General features: G+C 40.5%; 1 protein-coding gene across 1 annotated transcript; it reads right to left on the reverse strand.

The window, feature by feature from the left end:
• Positions 1–571: 571 nt before the first annotated feature.
• Positions 572–13,505, reverse strand: LOC103057164 (aldehyde dehydrogenase family 3 member B1-like). Its single transcript, XM_088145166.1, has 8 exons — positions 13,461–13,505; positions 11,699–11,819; positions 11,496–11,581; positions 9,156–9,237; positions 7,492–7,878; positions 6,831–6,997; positions 5,048–5,147; positions 572–944 (listed from the first exon to the last, which is right to left on the reverse strand). The coding sequence occupies exons 1-8, from the start codon at positions 13,488–13,490 to the stop codon at positions 751–753; spliced, it is 1,167 nt and encodes a 388-aa protein (XP_088001292.1). The 5' UTR covers positions 13,491–13,505; the 3' UTR covers positions 572–750.
• Positions 13,506–14,027: the final 522 nt, after the last annotated feature.

Raw genomic sequence — 14,027 nt, forward strand, 5'->3', positions numbered from 1 at the left:
GTCTCTGAACTTGATAGGATGTGCTGTACTTCTAAATTAGTATGCTTTGGGCTGGGTACTGTAGAAATCACTGATGGAATAAAGAATCTGAACTGTAACTGTAGGCAAGGATATTGAAAGCAATATAATTAAAGGGGGCATGTCTGAGCTTTAGAGCATCACAGTATAAAAATGAATTCTCAGCAGACTATCTTTACATATAACAACCTGCATTAGTTGAGCTCTGAATTTCTTTGGGAATTAAATTGTTTAATGGATCCACTTTACGGAGACCATCAGGGCTGCTATCTTTATTCTACAAATATATTAATCAGGATGATTGCTCCACTGTAAACTGGAGGTGTACTTGTCCATTTTTAAAAAAGAATCTGATTCTTGTAGCTTTTAAAGCAGAATTGGCTTTATGTGTTCCAATGAAGGTGAAACTTTAATTAATTGTATAATTAGTCGTTACTGGGATTGAGGATCGGTTCTATACCCTACAACCGTCCAAAGATACTTGAAGGGTATCATTTATGTTTTCTAACCATACTAAATGTTGAATTTATATAAGCTGATAGAGGATAAAGAAACAATATAAGGAGCAAAGACGGTGAAAACAAGGTTCATCAGAAGAGAGAGTGTTTTTCAAGAATCTCTGTAGGCGATGAGGCAAAATTCCAGAAACAGCTGATGAAGGGAAGAACCTCTCAACTACAGCAAAAGTCTTGGCCGGATTCCTTAAGAACGCAGGTGATGTGATTCCAGGCCTCACAGCAAACTGCACATGCCTCTGCGCTTGATCTCCAAAGCAGAGATTGCTAGCTGCAACTTATGATCGTTGTATGGGGGGTAGCGCACTTTGTTGATTGTCTCCAGGCCCATGCAGCGCAAAAGACAGCCACGAAAGTGAGAAAATGTGTCGAAAGTAAACTTGCCGTGGTACTTGCCAAATCCACTGAGTCCTGCAATATTAAAAAAAAAAGAAGAAGAAGTTCAGATCACATCTGCTGACTGTCATCTTTCACCTGACAACACAACCTGCGCAGCCCTTGCTATTTATTCTTTTTCATCAGGCTGGACGATAGCTGCCCTTAAAAAGAACTCCCCTCATTGTGCTCACTATGAAAGGTTTTATATCCAATGGATGTTGCACAACTACTCTTAAAGAAGGGACTAAAGAGGAGAATCTAATAATGACAAGCAAAGGTTGGTTGGATAATAATTTGCAGGCCTGCTGTGTTTCATGATTGTTGAACTACAACTGCCTTAATCCCCAGTAAAATGAGACACTTGTTTTTTGCTTATCATGATATCTAAAAATTGAACAGAAATTAAATCCGCGTTTAAAGGGGGTTTAATGAGCCTAATTGCAGTATATCTGGTTGTGAGAATAGAAGAAATAAATCTTGGAAATTATGATATAGATGAAATCCAAATACTGAGGCTGAAATTGAAAGGGAGAATGTTAATATGTGTTAACATTTATGCCCCACCCAGACCACAGGCTAAATGGGATACACTGGAACAGTCTTTAGTTGATATGTTACAGCATTCCACAATGGTAGATTGAATTGTTTGTGGGCATTTTAACGCTAGAATTGGCCCAGGTTTGGAAATATTGAACTTAAAAGATAAAGGCCTATTTGAAATGGAGGCCATCTTCCCCCTGGGCCCTATGTCATATGATATCATATGTCATATGATAAGACTCAGAATAAGCGTGGTTTAGAACTACTCAAACTCATGTATAAATTACAAACAGTCAGTTTACATGGATCACAATGGGATCAGTCCAGGGGCTCATATACATCAGTCAATCATAGAGGGGGAGCTGTTGTTGATTATCTGTTTATATCACCCTCATTGATCCCATTAGTACAGTGTTTTAATATTATAGTTAGACCTGAGAGGGATCATTTACCAATTGGCCTGGATTTAATGTGGGTTTGTGGAAATAATGTACCACAAGAGAACCATAATATAGGCAGTTCTATACAAAATCAGAAACAATTGAAGTGGACACTCCCCTTGGCCGAAGTTCTAAGATGAATATTATACAGCCCAACAATGTTACAACAGAGGCTGACGCTTATTCAAAATACCAGAAATGCAAATAGCATAGATGAGGAGGTGGCTGGCAACCTTAAACCACTGGTGTGTAAAACATGGCAAGGGAAAATGAATAAAACCAGATTTCGTGGTTTATTCATGAATGTAGATGTGAAAGAAAGGAATTAGCCAGACTTATCAGACAAATTAAGAAGTAAATCATTCGATAGGTTAGAGGCAGTGAGGGATAAACGGCGAAAATATCAAGCATTGATTAGGAGGAGTAAACAAGATGATTATAAAACACGGTGGCAAGAACTAAGACTATTATGTATGCAAAATAACGATACGAAATTCTGGGAACTAGTTTCCCAAGGCCACAGAGACATAAAAGTAATGATAGAAGCTCAGATTTCACTGGAAGATTGGATAGCTTATTTTAAAAATAAATTTGAGGATACTAGTATATCAAACCAACAGCTAATTGGTTTTGATATATTAAAAACATCCCCAAAATGGCCCCCTGTAACTGTGGCAGGAGTTAAAAGAATAATTGCACAACAGACAGCTGGTAAAGCCCTGGGAAAGGACATGTTGCTTCCAGAAATGTCCTGATTGGTGGGCCCCTATACTCGGCTCTTTGTTTACCTATATCAATGCCACTGGCTGATTACCTGTAGGTTCGAATAATAGTGTAGTAATCCCAACATATAAAAAGGGAGATACTACAAATCCAGCTAATTTTCGACCTATAAATCTTATTGACATAGGGTACAGGCTATATACAAGATATCTTTTAAACAGACTGATTGATTGGGCAGATACCAGGCAGATTATAGCAGAAGAACAGGCAAGTTTTAGAAAGGGACATAGTACTATAGATCAACATTTCATTTTACAACATCTGATCCTCAAATCAGTGAATGGACCCTCAAAATGCCTGTATGCAGCATTCATTGATTTATCACCTGCCTTTGACAAAATAAATAGAGGGAAATTATGGGAGAAGTTTTTAGTTACTGATATAGATAGAAGATTACTTTATTTAATATATATATTCTATGAAGATACCTGCATACAAGTAAGGATAAATCAGAGTGGTTCCTTAACAAAGCAGATTAGAACCTTAAAAGGTGTCTGCCAGGGCTGTCTACTGACCCCTTTCCTTTTTAACTTTTATATCAACAATATTGTAGAAGACTTAAATAATCCTTCTTTCCATGCTCCATCCATTGGAAAGAGAAAGGTCCCTATATTACTGTATGCAGATGATATGGTACTTATGTCGACAACATTAATTGGAACGAGAAGAATTCTGACAGAATTTGGCATGTATTGTAAGAAAGACCACTTGCAGATAAATTATTCTAAAGCCAAGGTAGTAGTATTTGCCAAAAGACCAAAGAGACATAGATGGACTCTAGGCAGTAAGGAGATAGAACAAGTGAGGTCGTTTAAGTATTTGGGTATGCAGTTTACTGAAACATTGTCTTGGAACTCACATATAGCATCAACAAGAATAACAGCTATGAGATCTATGAGGGCTATATGTTCCTTCTTCTATTCAAAAGGAGGACGCTTAGATCAACCTGCACTTATGATCTTCCAGGGGAAAACAATATCACAGTTGATATATGGGGCCCCAATTGGGGTTTAGTAAATTAGAAGAATTAGAAGTGGCCCAGAATAAATTTCTGAGATCAATCCTAGCCTTACCTTCATGTATACCAGCGGCAATGTTGAGATTAGAAGTCGGCCTCCCATCGATTAATATACAAGTAAAGAAGGCAATAATCCTGTATTATAGGAAATTAGTTCTTATGCCCAATAATCATCTGGCCAAAAAATGCCTCTATGAAAATTTTAATAGCAACAGATGGGCGATTCTGTGTCAAAAACTATTTTTTCAATTTTCCCTAGATCAGGAACTGTTTAACGACACAAGCTATCATACACTATTGAGGGACTATTTATTTTTTAACCATTTTAGACAGGATAGAGATCAGGTATGCAGGCTTAAGTTGGCCAAGTGGTATCATCTTCTTAAAAAATGGCAAGGAATGTCATATTCCTTACAGTAATCCATACCCCAGTCCCTGAGAAAAGCTTTTAAAGAACTTCATTTTCAAACAATGCCAACAGTCTATTTAGATGGAAGATAGAGAGGGTTACCAACTACACACCATTTATGTATTTGGAATACCTCACAGGTGGAAGATCTCACTCATCATCTATTACATTGCAGATTATACCAAGAACCAAGAGCTAGATTTATTATGCCTCTGCTAAATCAATTGAATCAGACTAATCTAGAAAAAACCTATTTTTTGTTGTCTGATGAAAATGAATATGTAACTAATCAAGTTGCATTGTTCGCAATGGCTGCAAGAAAGATACGGAGGGAAATGTTGACAAATAGTGCAGCAAATACTAGAGGGGATGGACTGAATTGATATGGATTGCTGTAATTTTAAATGAATTTTGCTAAAACCTAAGCTTGCAAATAAATGTATGAAACTGAAACTGAAATCTGTGTATCTCTTCAGCTGAACCATGTTTTCACTCAAAATCCAATAATCCTGATTTACACAGCATGTTAAGCTGCGTTTAGTGCAGTGCGTGACCAGCCCTGTTGAACCAGAGCTGTTTGTCCTGCGGAAAACGTTTGGATCATGTTAGCACCACTTAGAAAGTTAAAAATAGTGAGCCTCCTCCCCTGACTCCTGCTGAACAGTGTAATGTACACAGGGAGAAATCCCGCCTTCTCATTTGTTTATAAATGACCATCTAGTTTATAAACAGTGGGGTATTTATTATGTGAATGCATTTGGTTTAATCTGCAAATATGCTGGAAATAGTAAAAAAAAGAAAAAGAAAAAGAAAAAGGACTTTTCATGTCTTTGTCTTTAGTCTGATGAAAAACATCATCAAGAGGGAGAACTTTCAGGTTGGAAGCGAAGGGTAAGGATGGAGGTGAGAAATAGAAATAGCACAGGAGATAAAAGGTTAATCATACCAATGCCACCAAGTGGTAGGGTAACCAAGGTTGCCTGTGTGATGGTATCATTGCCGCAAAAGCCACCACTGCTAACACAATCAAGTACACGGTTCACAACCTATAAAGAGAAAAACAGTAGAATTATAGTATACTAGCTGAGAGTTTGAAAATGCAAATGAACCCGTTTGGACCCCCTGTTTTCTACCCCCATGCTCACGACATACAGAGCCTAGAGCAATGAGTGGGAATAAAGAGGACAAGCTTAGGTAAAATAATCAATACCTCTCCCAAGCCAGGGCTTTACAGCAAACACTCAGAAGTTTCCCTCAACTCCTCTCTTCCCAGGTAAAGAGAAGGTTGTCGCTTTAAAAAGCAATGGCAGAACTCTGGGGCACAGGCAAGAAATTTCAGTGCCTGAATTGGGGGGGAAATGGAGGGTGCCATCTCCCCAATAACTCTGATAAAGAGCTGAAATGACCTCCAAGAAGTTGTTCCAATGTCTTTTTTCTTTCCGTGTCAGAAATCTTGTTCTCTCTTATTCCTATTTCTCTGTAAAGTTAGGACATTCAGTGTAATTTGAGACAAGCTGAAGATTTATTCTTCTCTCTACTAATTTTTTGGGAGCTGATGTGTAACCTGAAAGCTGTCTCTCCGCCAAGATTACTAATTATAGCAGACAACCACAATCTTATGCTCAGTCAAGAGCACGGTGTGCATTTTTGTAAGCTGGGCTCCATATATCCTAGCTTTGTAAAAAAATAACATTTCATTGTCACTTGCAAGATAGATTTGTCTCCAAAACAAGAGGGATGGGCTGAAAAAACTAGCCACATACTTTTATGCTACAAGGTCAGGGGGGCATAGTAGAGAAATTATTTCATTTTTTCCCAGTTTTTCTTTGCCCAAAGGACAGCACAGGTTGTGGGAGCCTCTCTTTCTCCCAGACCAGGGATGGAGTGGAGCTCCCTGAGAGACAATTGGGACAGAAGTAGCTACCAAACAGCTGCACCAATGCTGCAAGGTAGGGCAGGGTGTAGAGACCCAGCAGGCTCCTGGGAGGACATTTGAGATGGGAGGAAGGACAGCAGCTCAACAAGGCCAGCAATATTGCTGCCCTCACACAGTATCACCACCAGTTGCTCTCCTGAACATGTGGTGGGACATTGTTGGTATTCAAGTTCTCATTTTTATCGTTTGCTTTATTTTGCCCTCCTTGGCTACTGGACTTTCAGTGTAGATACTTGCTTCTCCTTAATTTGGCCACAAACAGAGGCTCCTGCCCCAAGAACAAGGGGTTCAGAGTCTCACAACTGATTTTGGTGCACCAATGGGAGTACTGATCTCCTAGAAGACCCACATTTGTGCCCTAGAATGTCTGCCTGGGAGCTCTTCTGATGCAATAGAAGGGGAAAGACCACTGTCGTACCAGAACAGCTTAGAGTAATTGCTGCCTCCTGAGCAGCGGGCTGGGGATGAGAGGGAGGCTATGTTTTGAAGACAGAACCTTAAAAATAGTACTGTTAATGTAGTTTCCTTTGCACTGTGGAGGTGTGGATAAGTCAGTTATTTTTAACGCAGGCTTATTGCTAAATCAACAAGGATACAATTCGGCTTTCCTTCTATCACCCAAGCTATATTACCAGCGGGCCAAGAACTGCTTCCATGATGGTTCATCACAGCTTACCACTAAGCACATTGTGAAAATAGTGCAAGTCTCCTTTCTTTTAGGCATCATGGATAGGCTGATTGGAAATAATCCAGATTCTCCCAGACACAGTATGCTGTAACCTAAACAATATACCTTGCAATCACAGGAGAAAGCATAGGCAGCTAATGGGCGTTCTCCGCAATTGATGAATTGGATGGCCTCCTCCAAATCCTTCACAGTGAAAATGGGCAGGATGGGCCCAAAAACCTCCTCCTGCATGATGGGCTCCCATGCCTTCACATCCACCAGCACCGTGGGAGCTGTAATGGGCAAAAGATCACATCAAGACCTGCTCTGCTTATCTATCATAACTTGATTCTCCAATTTAACCAGAGCTTTAGTTTTCCCCAGCACTACACTTCCAATACGCAAACCCAGGAAAACATGTCTGTCTTCTTGCTCTGTCTAAAACAGTTTCCCAATCTGACACTTGCCAGATTGTGGGACTTCTACTTTCAAAATCTCACACAAAATCTGTGTGGCCAATCAGAGTAAAAGTCCAACACGTTTATTCAGGACCAACCTGAAGCCTGATTTCATCCCTATACCTATTCACCATGCACTTTTTAACAAGCTTGATTAATTTACTAATTGATTGATTGATTATGTGCCATCAAGTGGTTTTTGACTTCTTGAGACCACATAGGTTTTCTCCAAAAGCTTACTAGATAATAATCTTAAAACGTTTTCCCGCCTTTCCCAAGCTCCAACCTTTTCCCCTTACTCTTCCCTCTGCCCCAAGCTATATACTCACCAATGTAACGGTCACACTCATCGGTCTCTCCACCAATGGCCACCCGGCCACATTTCAGCAAATCTCGGACACGCTGGAACTCCTTGTCATTCACCATGCGGCCAAAATCAGGGGACTCCTTGGGATCAGGGCCATAGAATTCACGAATAGCTTGGCGCAGGCAAGGTATTAACTTCTCCTGTGTTTCAGCTGTACAGATCACATAATCTGGTGCAACGCATGTCTGTCCAGCATTGAGGAACTTTCCCCATACAATTCGGTTGGCCGCATTCTGGAAATTGCAGCAGTGATCCACGTAACAGGGATTTTTACCCCCCAGCTCCAGAGTCAAAGGTGTCAGATGTTTCGCTGCAGCAGTCATGATGGCCTTTCCTACATGGCTATTCCCTGTTGAGGTATGGCAAAATTTGGGTCAAGAGAGATATACAGACACCCACACCTCCCATCCAGCATCAAGGGCCACAACTGTGTGTTCAGAAGACACCTGTGTTGTTTTTTGTCTAACATTCCTCCATGCAGATCAGCAAAATTCCACACAGGTTGTTTATAAAACATCCACTGAATGTTAAGAATAGTTCTCAAGGCAACACTATGTATGTAATGTAAAATATATTTTCAGATCTACAAAGAATTTGGAAGATACTTATATTTTAAAACAGATCAAAACATGACAGCCTGTGATATCGTATTTGACTAAAGATCAGTGTTGTGGGATAGGGGGAAAAGCAGTGATTTACAAATATTTTATGTATTGACGGCTACAAAAATTTGAATTACATAAACTTGAAAGCTACACAAATTCCTATGATTTCTTCGTAAAAAAAAATAATCAATACTGCATTGTAAGATTCAAAAAGAACTTATTCAAAAAAAGTAACAAGGAATAATTATTTATGTAAAATTGTGAAAGTACAGGAATGTCTAGGTGTATTACGTCTCCAGCTATCCAAGCCTTTTTTTTTTTAGATTTTTTGAATCTTGCCTTTTTATTCTTTTTTATCCATAACTCAAGGTGGCAAACAAGCCTAGTACTCCTTCCTCCTCCGATTTTCCCCACCCAACAATCCTGTAAGGTGAGCTGGGCTGAGGGAGCGGGACTGGCCCAAAGTCACCCGGCCGCCATTCATGAAGGACTCACAGTCTCCAGGATTCTACCCTGGAGCTTTAACCACAAGACCAAGCTGGCTCTCGACTCTTGGACTGCTGTTACTTTTGGGATTATTTCCCTAACTCACTCAGAATCTTTCTTCTTGCAGCCTTTCTCCTACTTACAGTGTGACAACTCGTCTTTTCCTCCACTTGTGGGCAAGACCTGCAATCTGGAAGCTGCCACTAACTTGCCACGAACTCAGCTGCACTGCAGTAGACGTGATACAGCTACTGAACGAAGACACATGGCCAACTGCTGCTATTATTAACAATTTAGTCTTCTAGAAAGGCATTACAGTAGCCACAGAGAGAAATTCTACTGCAGATGGGGTGTCTGTGTGTGTGTGCTTCTGTGCTAATGCAGGATCTTAGATAAATTACCCGAACCTCTCAGTTTCAATGGCTGGATATTGGCTTACCACACAGATTGTTCTGCAGACATTTCACAATCAATTTAAAAAGAAATACTATAGGAAAGAATAACCTGAAAAGAATATTCAAGGAGAGAAAATCACCTGTATAGAAGATATAATCAAACTTATTTTCCAGTAATTTTCCTGTTTCTTCAGGACCAGCAGTCACCACAGCAAAGGTTTCCTATAAAACAGAAAGGGAAGTTCACATCCATTCAACCTGCCTGCACATCACACAGGCGCTGTTTTCTGTCTCTGAAACCTGCAGGGCAAAAAGCCTCTTGGGGTCACCTGGGAGCAGGGAACTGCTGCATTAAACTGAAAGGAAACTAAGATTTTCCATAAGTATTTCAATTTTAAAATGAGATGATCATTTTTGATTCAGGGAGCATATAGTAATAGGGGACCTATGTTTTTTTTCTGTCCAGCCTTCCTGTGCGAGTGGAATTGTCTTACATTCATAGTGGTCTCCTAGCCTCATTCTCCCCAAAAGAGTTTTTCCTTAAAATAACAAGAATATATAGTCAGTCCCTTATACTGTACTTGGATTTTAAGAGAAAAAAGAGCACATAACCTACGTCCAAAATGAACTGACACTCATCACCCCACTGTAAGCTCTCATTTCCCTTTTGATGTGGCTCCACAAAGAGAACTGAGGCACATCAAGCTGGCTGCTTCCCTTTGGCAGCCTTCTGCGTTTTCATTGAAATCGAGGGGCTGGAAAAGACTCCTGTTTTTTCTTCTTGTGCTACTGGGTCTTCTGGTTTACTTAACATATTTTGGAGCTATTTTGATGGTTTGTGTGGTACAGAGATGCCATGTGGTTGTAATAGTCTGTTGGTGGTTTCTGAGACGTTTCTGATGTATGGCAGTATGATCCTTTTCATAGCTTGTGTTGGTTGTGTTGTAGTAGGTTGCGTGGTCAGTCACTTTTTGATAAAGTTGCATGGATATCCTTTTTGTTGGAAGATGTTGTATAGGTGGTCTTTTTCCTTTTTCTGCTGTTCTGGGTTGCTGCAATGCGTTTGTGCTCGCTTGAATAATGTTCTTACACAGCCCCTCTTGTGGGAGGTTGGGTTGTTACTTTGGTAATGGTGTACTTGATTATTGTGGGTTGTCTTCTGCTAAACTTGGTTTTCTACTTTACTGTTGTTTCCTCTGCTGATGAGGATATCCAGGAAGGGTAGCGTGTTGTTTTCTTCCTCTCTGGTGAATTTTATTCCTTTGAAGATGTTGTTGATGGTTTCATGTGTCTTTTCTAGTTGTTCCTTTTTTATTATAACAAAGGTGTCATCTACATACTGGATCCATACTTTAGGAAGGTATGTGAGGAAGTGCTGTAGCTTCTAGGGGTTGCATTACAATCTCTGCTATGAGTCGTGACAGTGATGACCCCATGAGTGTGCCTCTGATTTGTTGGTATATTTGTCCATCAAACTGAAAATAGGTGGTGAGGCAGAGGTTGATGAGGTCCATGATTCTGGGTATTTCAATCTGGGTGTATTTGGTTAAGTCGGGTGTGTTGTGTAGTATTGCTCATATGGATTCTTTTTGCAAGTTCTAGGTTTATGGACGTAACGAGTACTGTGACATCAAATGAGAGCATAATATCATCTTCATCTATGTGTACATCTTTGATTTTCTGGAGGCACTCTAGTGAAGAGTTGATAGAATATTCACTGTTCTCTGTGAGGTGCCCAAGCTTTTTTGTCAGTTCTTTCACTATGTTGTATGTTGGAGTCTCCAGGGACTCCACTCCAAAATATGTTAAGTAAACCAAAAGACCCAGTAGCACAAGAAGAAAAAACAGGGGGCATCTACAACATACAGTGTAAGGACTGTAACAAACACTATTTAGGACAGACAGGCAGAAGACTGGCAGAGCGCACCCACGGGCACCAACTAGCAGTCAGAAGACACGATGAAAACTCCCTAACCTCACAACACATGGACAGACTGAACCATAGTTTTAACTGGGAAACTGCCAGCATTTTAGACCAAGCTAAATCCAAAAATGCAAGAGAATTCTTGGAAGCTTGGTGTTCAGACAAGGCAGCCATCAACAGGCACATAGAGATAAACAGGATCTACATACTATTCAAAAGAGACAAAAGATCACAAGATTGCCTTACCAGCAATCATCACCCAGATAAGCAAAGGTTACCACCAGGCACACAATCAAGTTGTAAACCTCAGAGGAATATACAGGTTTGGAAGGATTTCAAATGAACTGGAGCAGCCAGAAATAAACTGACTCAGCTTCCAAAAACAGAAAACAGTTTGAGATTACTTCAGATCCAGAGGTCTTCCTGAAGAGGCCCAAGGAATTGCCCACTCATAATTTCCAGGAAATCAAGGCAAATGACAGAGGAAAAGCTAATCAGAAAACCTCAGTTACATTTTGATTTTTTAGCAAGGCAAACTTGCAGCTGAGAAACTCACCGGATCAAGATAACAAGGCAGGGCTTCTGCCAGGAGCCGTTCAGTGCAGCTGCTCAGCTCTGAAGGCTTGAGAACCACACAGTTCCCTAGTAGAGGGGAGAGAACACTTTAACACGGCTGCAACAGAAAGACATCCACCACATGCCTGGATCTCTTGGAAGATCCAATGTCTACAATGAATTAGCAGATAACCTCTCACTCACCAGCTGCAATGGCCCCCAAGAGGGGTATCAGAGTAACGTAGAGAGGGTAGTAAGCGTCTCCAATGATCAGCACCACACCAAATGGCTCCTTGCGAATGAAGGCACAGTCCAGCTTTGTGAACTACATAAAAACCAGAAATATGCAAGAAAGCAACTGGGTGAAGCAGAAAGATAAATTAATAGAAGATTTTGTACGGGTGGAAATACTTTAGGAGCGACAAAATATAACCCCCTTGATGTCTGCTTTGAGACCAATCTTTGCTCTAGTGCACATGAGTTAGCATTGTTGATATCCTCTCTTTTCTTTATAAAGGAAGTGCAAGGCTTGAATAGCACTGAACTTTGAAAAGCTGATGCTGAAGCTCTTCCATTTTCAGTCCTGTATTCTTGGTTTGTTTAGTTGGTATTTTGTTTAATCTCAGCAAGATTCCTCCTTGCTATGTACATCAGGTATTTCTGACATAAAAAGGGCTCCTCCACACTAATTGATTATGAGTGGGCATTTCTGTTGCAGTTTGGAGAGCTGATACCTACACACACACAGACAGTATATGTCCCTGCTCTCCAGGAAGCATGGTGGACTATCTCATTGGAGCGAGTGGGCCAAAATATTAGAAGTCCTAGGAACTGTGAAAGGTATATTGTTACACTTGGGGGAAAGGGTTAAGGAATGGAATGGTTGCCTTAAGTCCTCATTAGGCTTACAGGTCTTTAAACCTCCAGCCTCCCCCAAACCCATATTACAATTATGATTCAGCCACATGTGAGTTTAATACCTAAATTGGGGGGAAATGCCAAAATGTTTGGCCTTAGCACACAATCCACAAGGCTCTGAGGGAATCAGGGAGGAATATTATAGCCTTTATCTCAGATACGGGATTCTAAAAAATGTTTTCTTGAAGGTCAATCCCCCTAAGTCAGTTGTAGGTTAGGGCCAAAGAGACCATTCAGGTTAGGACCAATCCAAGCATGAAAGGGGTGATTCATTCTCTTCTGATTTCCTTGTTTTCCGCTTTCTGACACCCCTTTCCCTTTTTCTTTCTCTCACCACATTGTAGGTTGGAACAGAGTATTCCTACTAGAGGCTTGAATCAATAGCCTGCAGAGAGCTTTGAAATCAGGCTCCATGTTGCCACATTTGCCTTAGATGATATGTGCATGTAAAACATAAGGATGTTTTCACACCTAACACTTCAAACCTTTTAATCTCTCTTGCACTGTGCACAGATGAGATTGCTGGCAGCACAACTAGGAAGCAAACACTAGGAATAGTAACTAGAGATAACTGGGAACTATGAAGATTATAATTTGCTTTATTTGGAGGGCAATGGGTTGGGAAAGGCTGTTCTAAACCAATGTGACTTTAATGAATCTAAATTGGAGTGCAGAAGTTATCCTACAAAAGCAGCTGGAACTTGTTCCTCCGATGGCACAGCAAGTATGGCCCTAGAGACCATCATTTGGAAGCTGCCCCAAAATGTTGCTGCAGTAACCTGACAGCATCCTGGTATGTTAGATTACAGATCTCATCATTCTCAAATGCCATGGGAAGGACATCAGGTATGTGTGCGCGGGGGAAACAATTAATACTCTACAAGTTAGTCTTGCCTTCCAGTATGAGCATCCACCTGTTTTGAAAGGGCACAGATAGAAAGTCCATCTTCAGTTTGATGAGATAATACACCCTTTAGACTTTCATCCCCATACAACCTAGAACCGTTCTTTTCCGTTTCATCTCCTCCCAGTCTGTTTGACTCCTTACTAGGCTCTTGTGCGCATATTCATCCTTCATCCAGCAGCTTAAGTTGTTAAGAGTGTCAGCCAGTTCATTTCTGACTAAGAGAATCTCCAAGAGCTCAGCTTCAAAGCAGGGCTGTGGAGAAGAGAAATAAAATGAGATGCATCAGTGATGTCCATACTGGCTTCAAGAGGTGAACTATGCAGCAGCTCTTCAGTGAGCAAATCTTGGGTCTCATTCATTGCCTGGTAGTGCTTTATCATGCAATCATCCCAACTGATTCTTGAAATGAAATCTTTGGGCTTTAGAGCTGAACATGGCACTAAGTTTAGTTCTCTAGATAATTAACTCTTAATCAATCGGAAGACTCACAAGCTCAGCTACAAATGAAACCATATATAGCCAGCTGATTACTATGCAAAGAAATCAAAGGCTTTATCAGTTTAGGCTTTTTCTTCCCACCTTTCTGAGATAATGGATACTTGGCTGTGCTCTTGACCATTTTAGGAGGCAGCTCAACTATGTTTCCATAATGATTTTCTGTAGGCTGAGAACTGTTGCTTGCCACCTTGTTAAATTCAGAAAATCTTG

This window comes from Python bivittatus, unplaced genomic scaffold (genome assembly GCF_059951505.1).
Source record: "Python bivittatus isolate LINGU-HERP-01145 unplaced genomic scaffold, Pbiv_v1 ctg000480_np1212, whole genome shotgun sequence".
Classification (NCBI taxonomy): Eukaryota; Metazoa; Chordata; class Lepidosauria; order Squamata; family Pythonidae; genus Python; species Python bivittatus.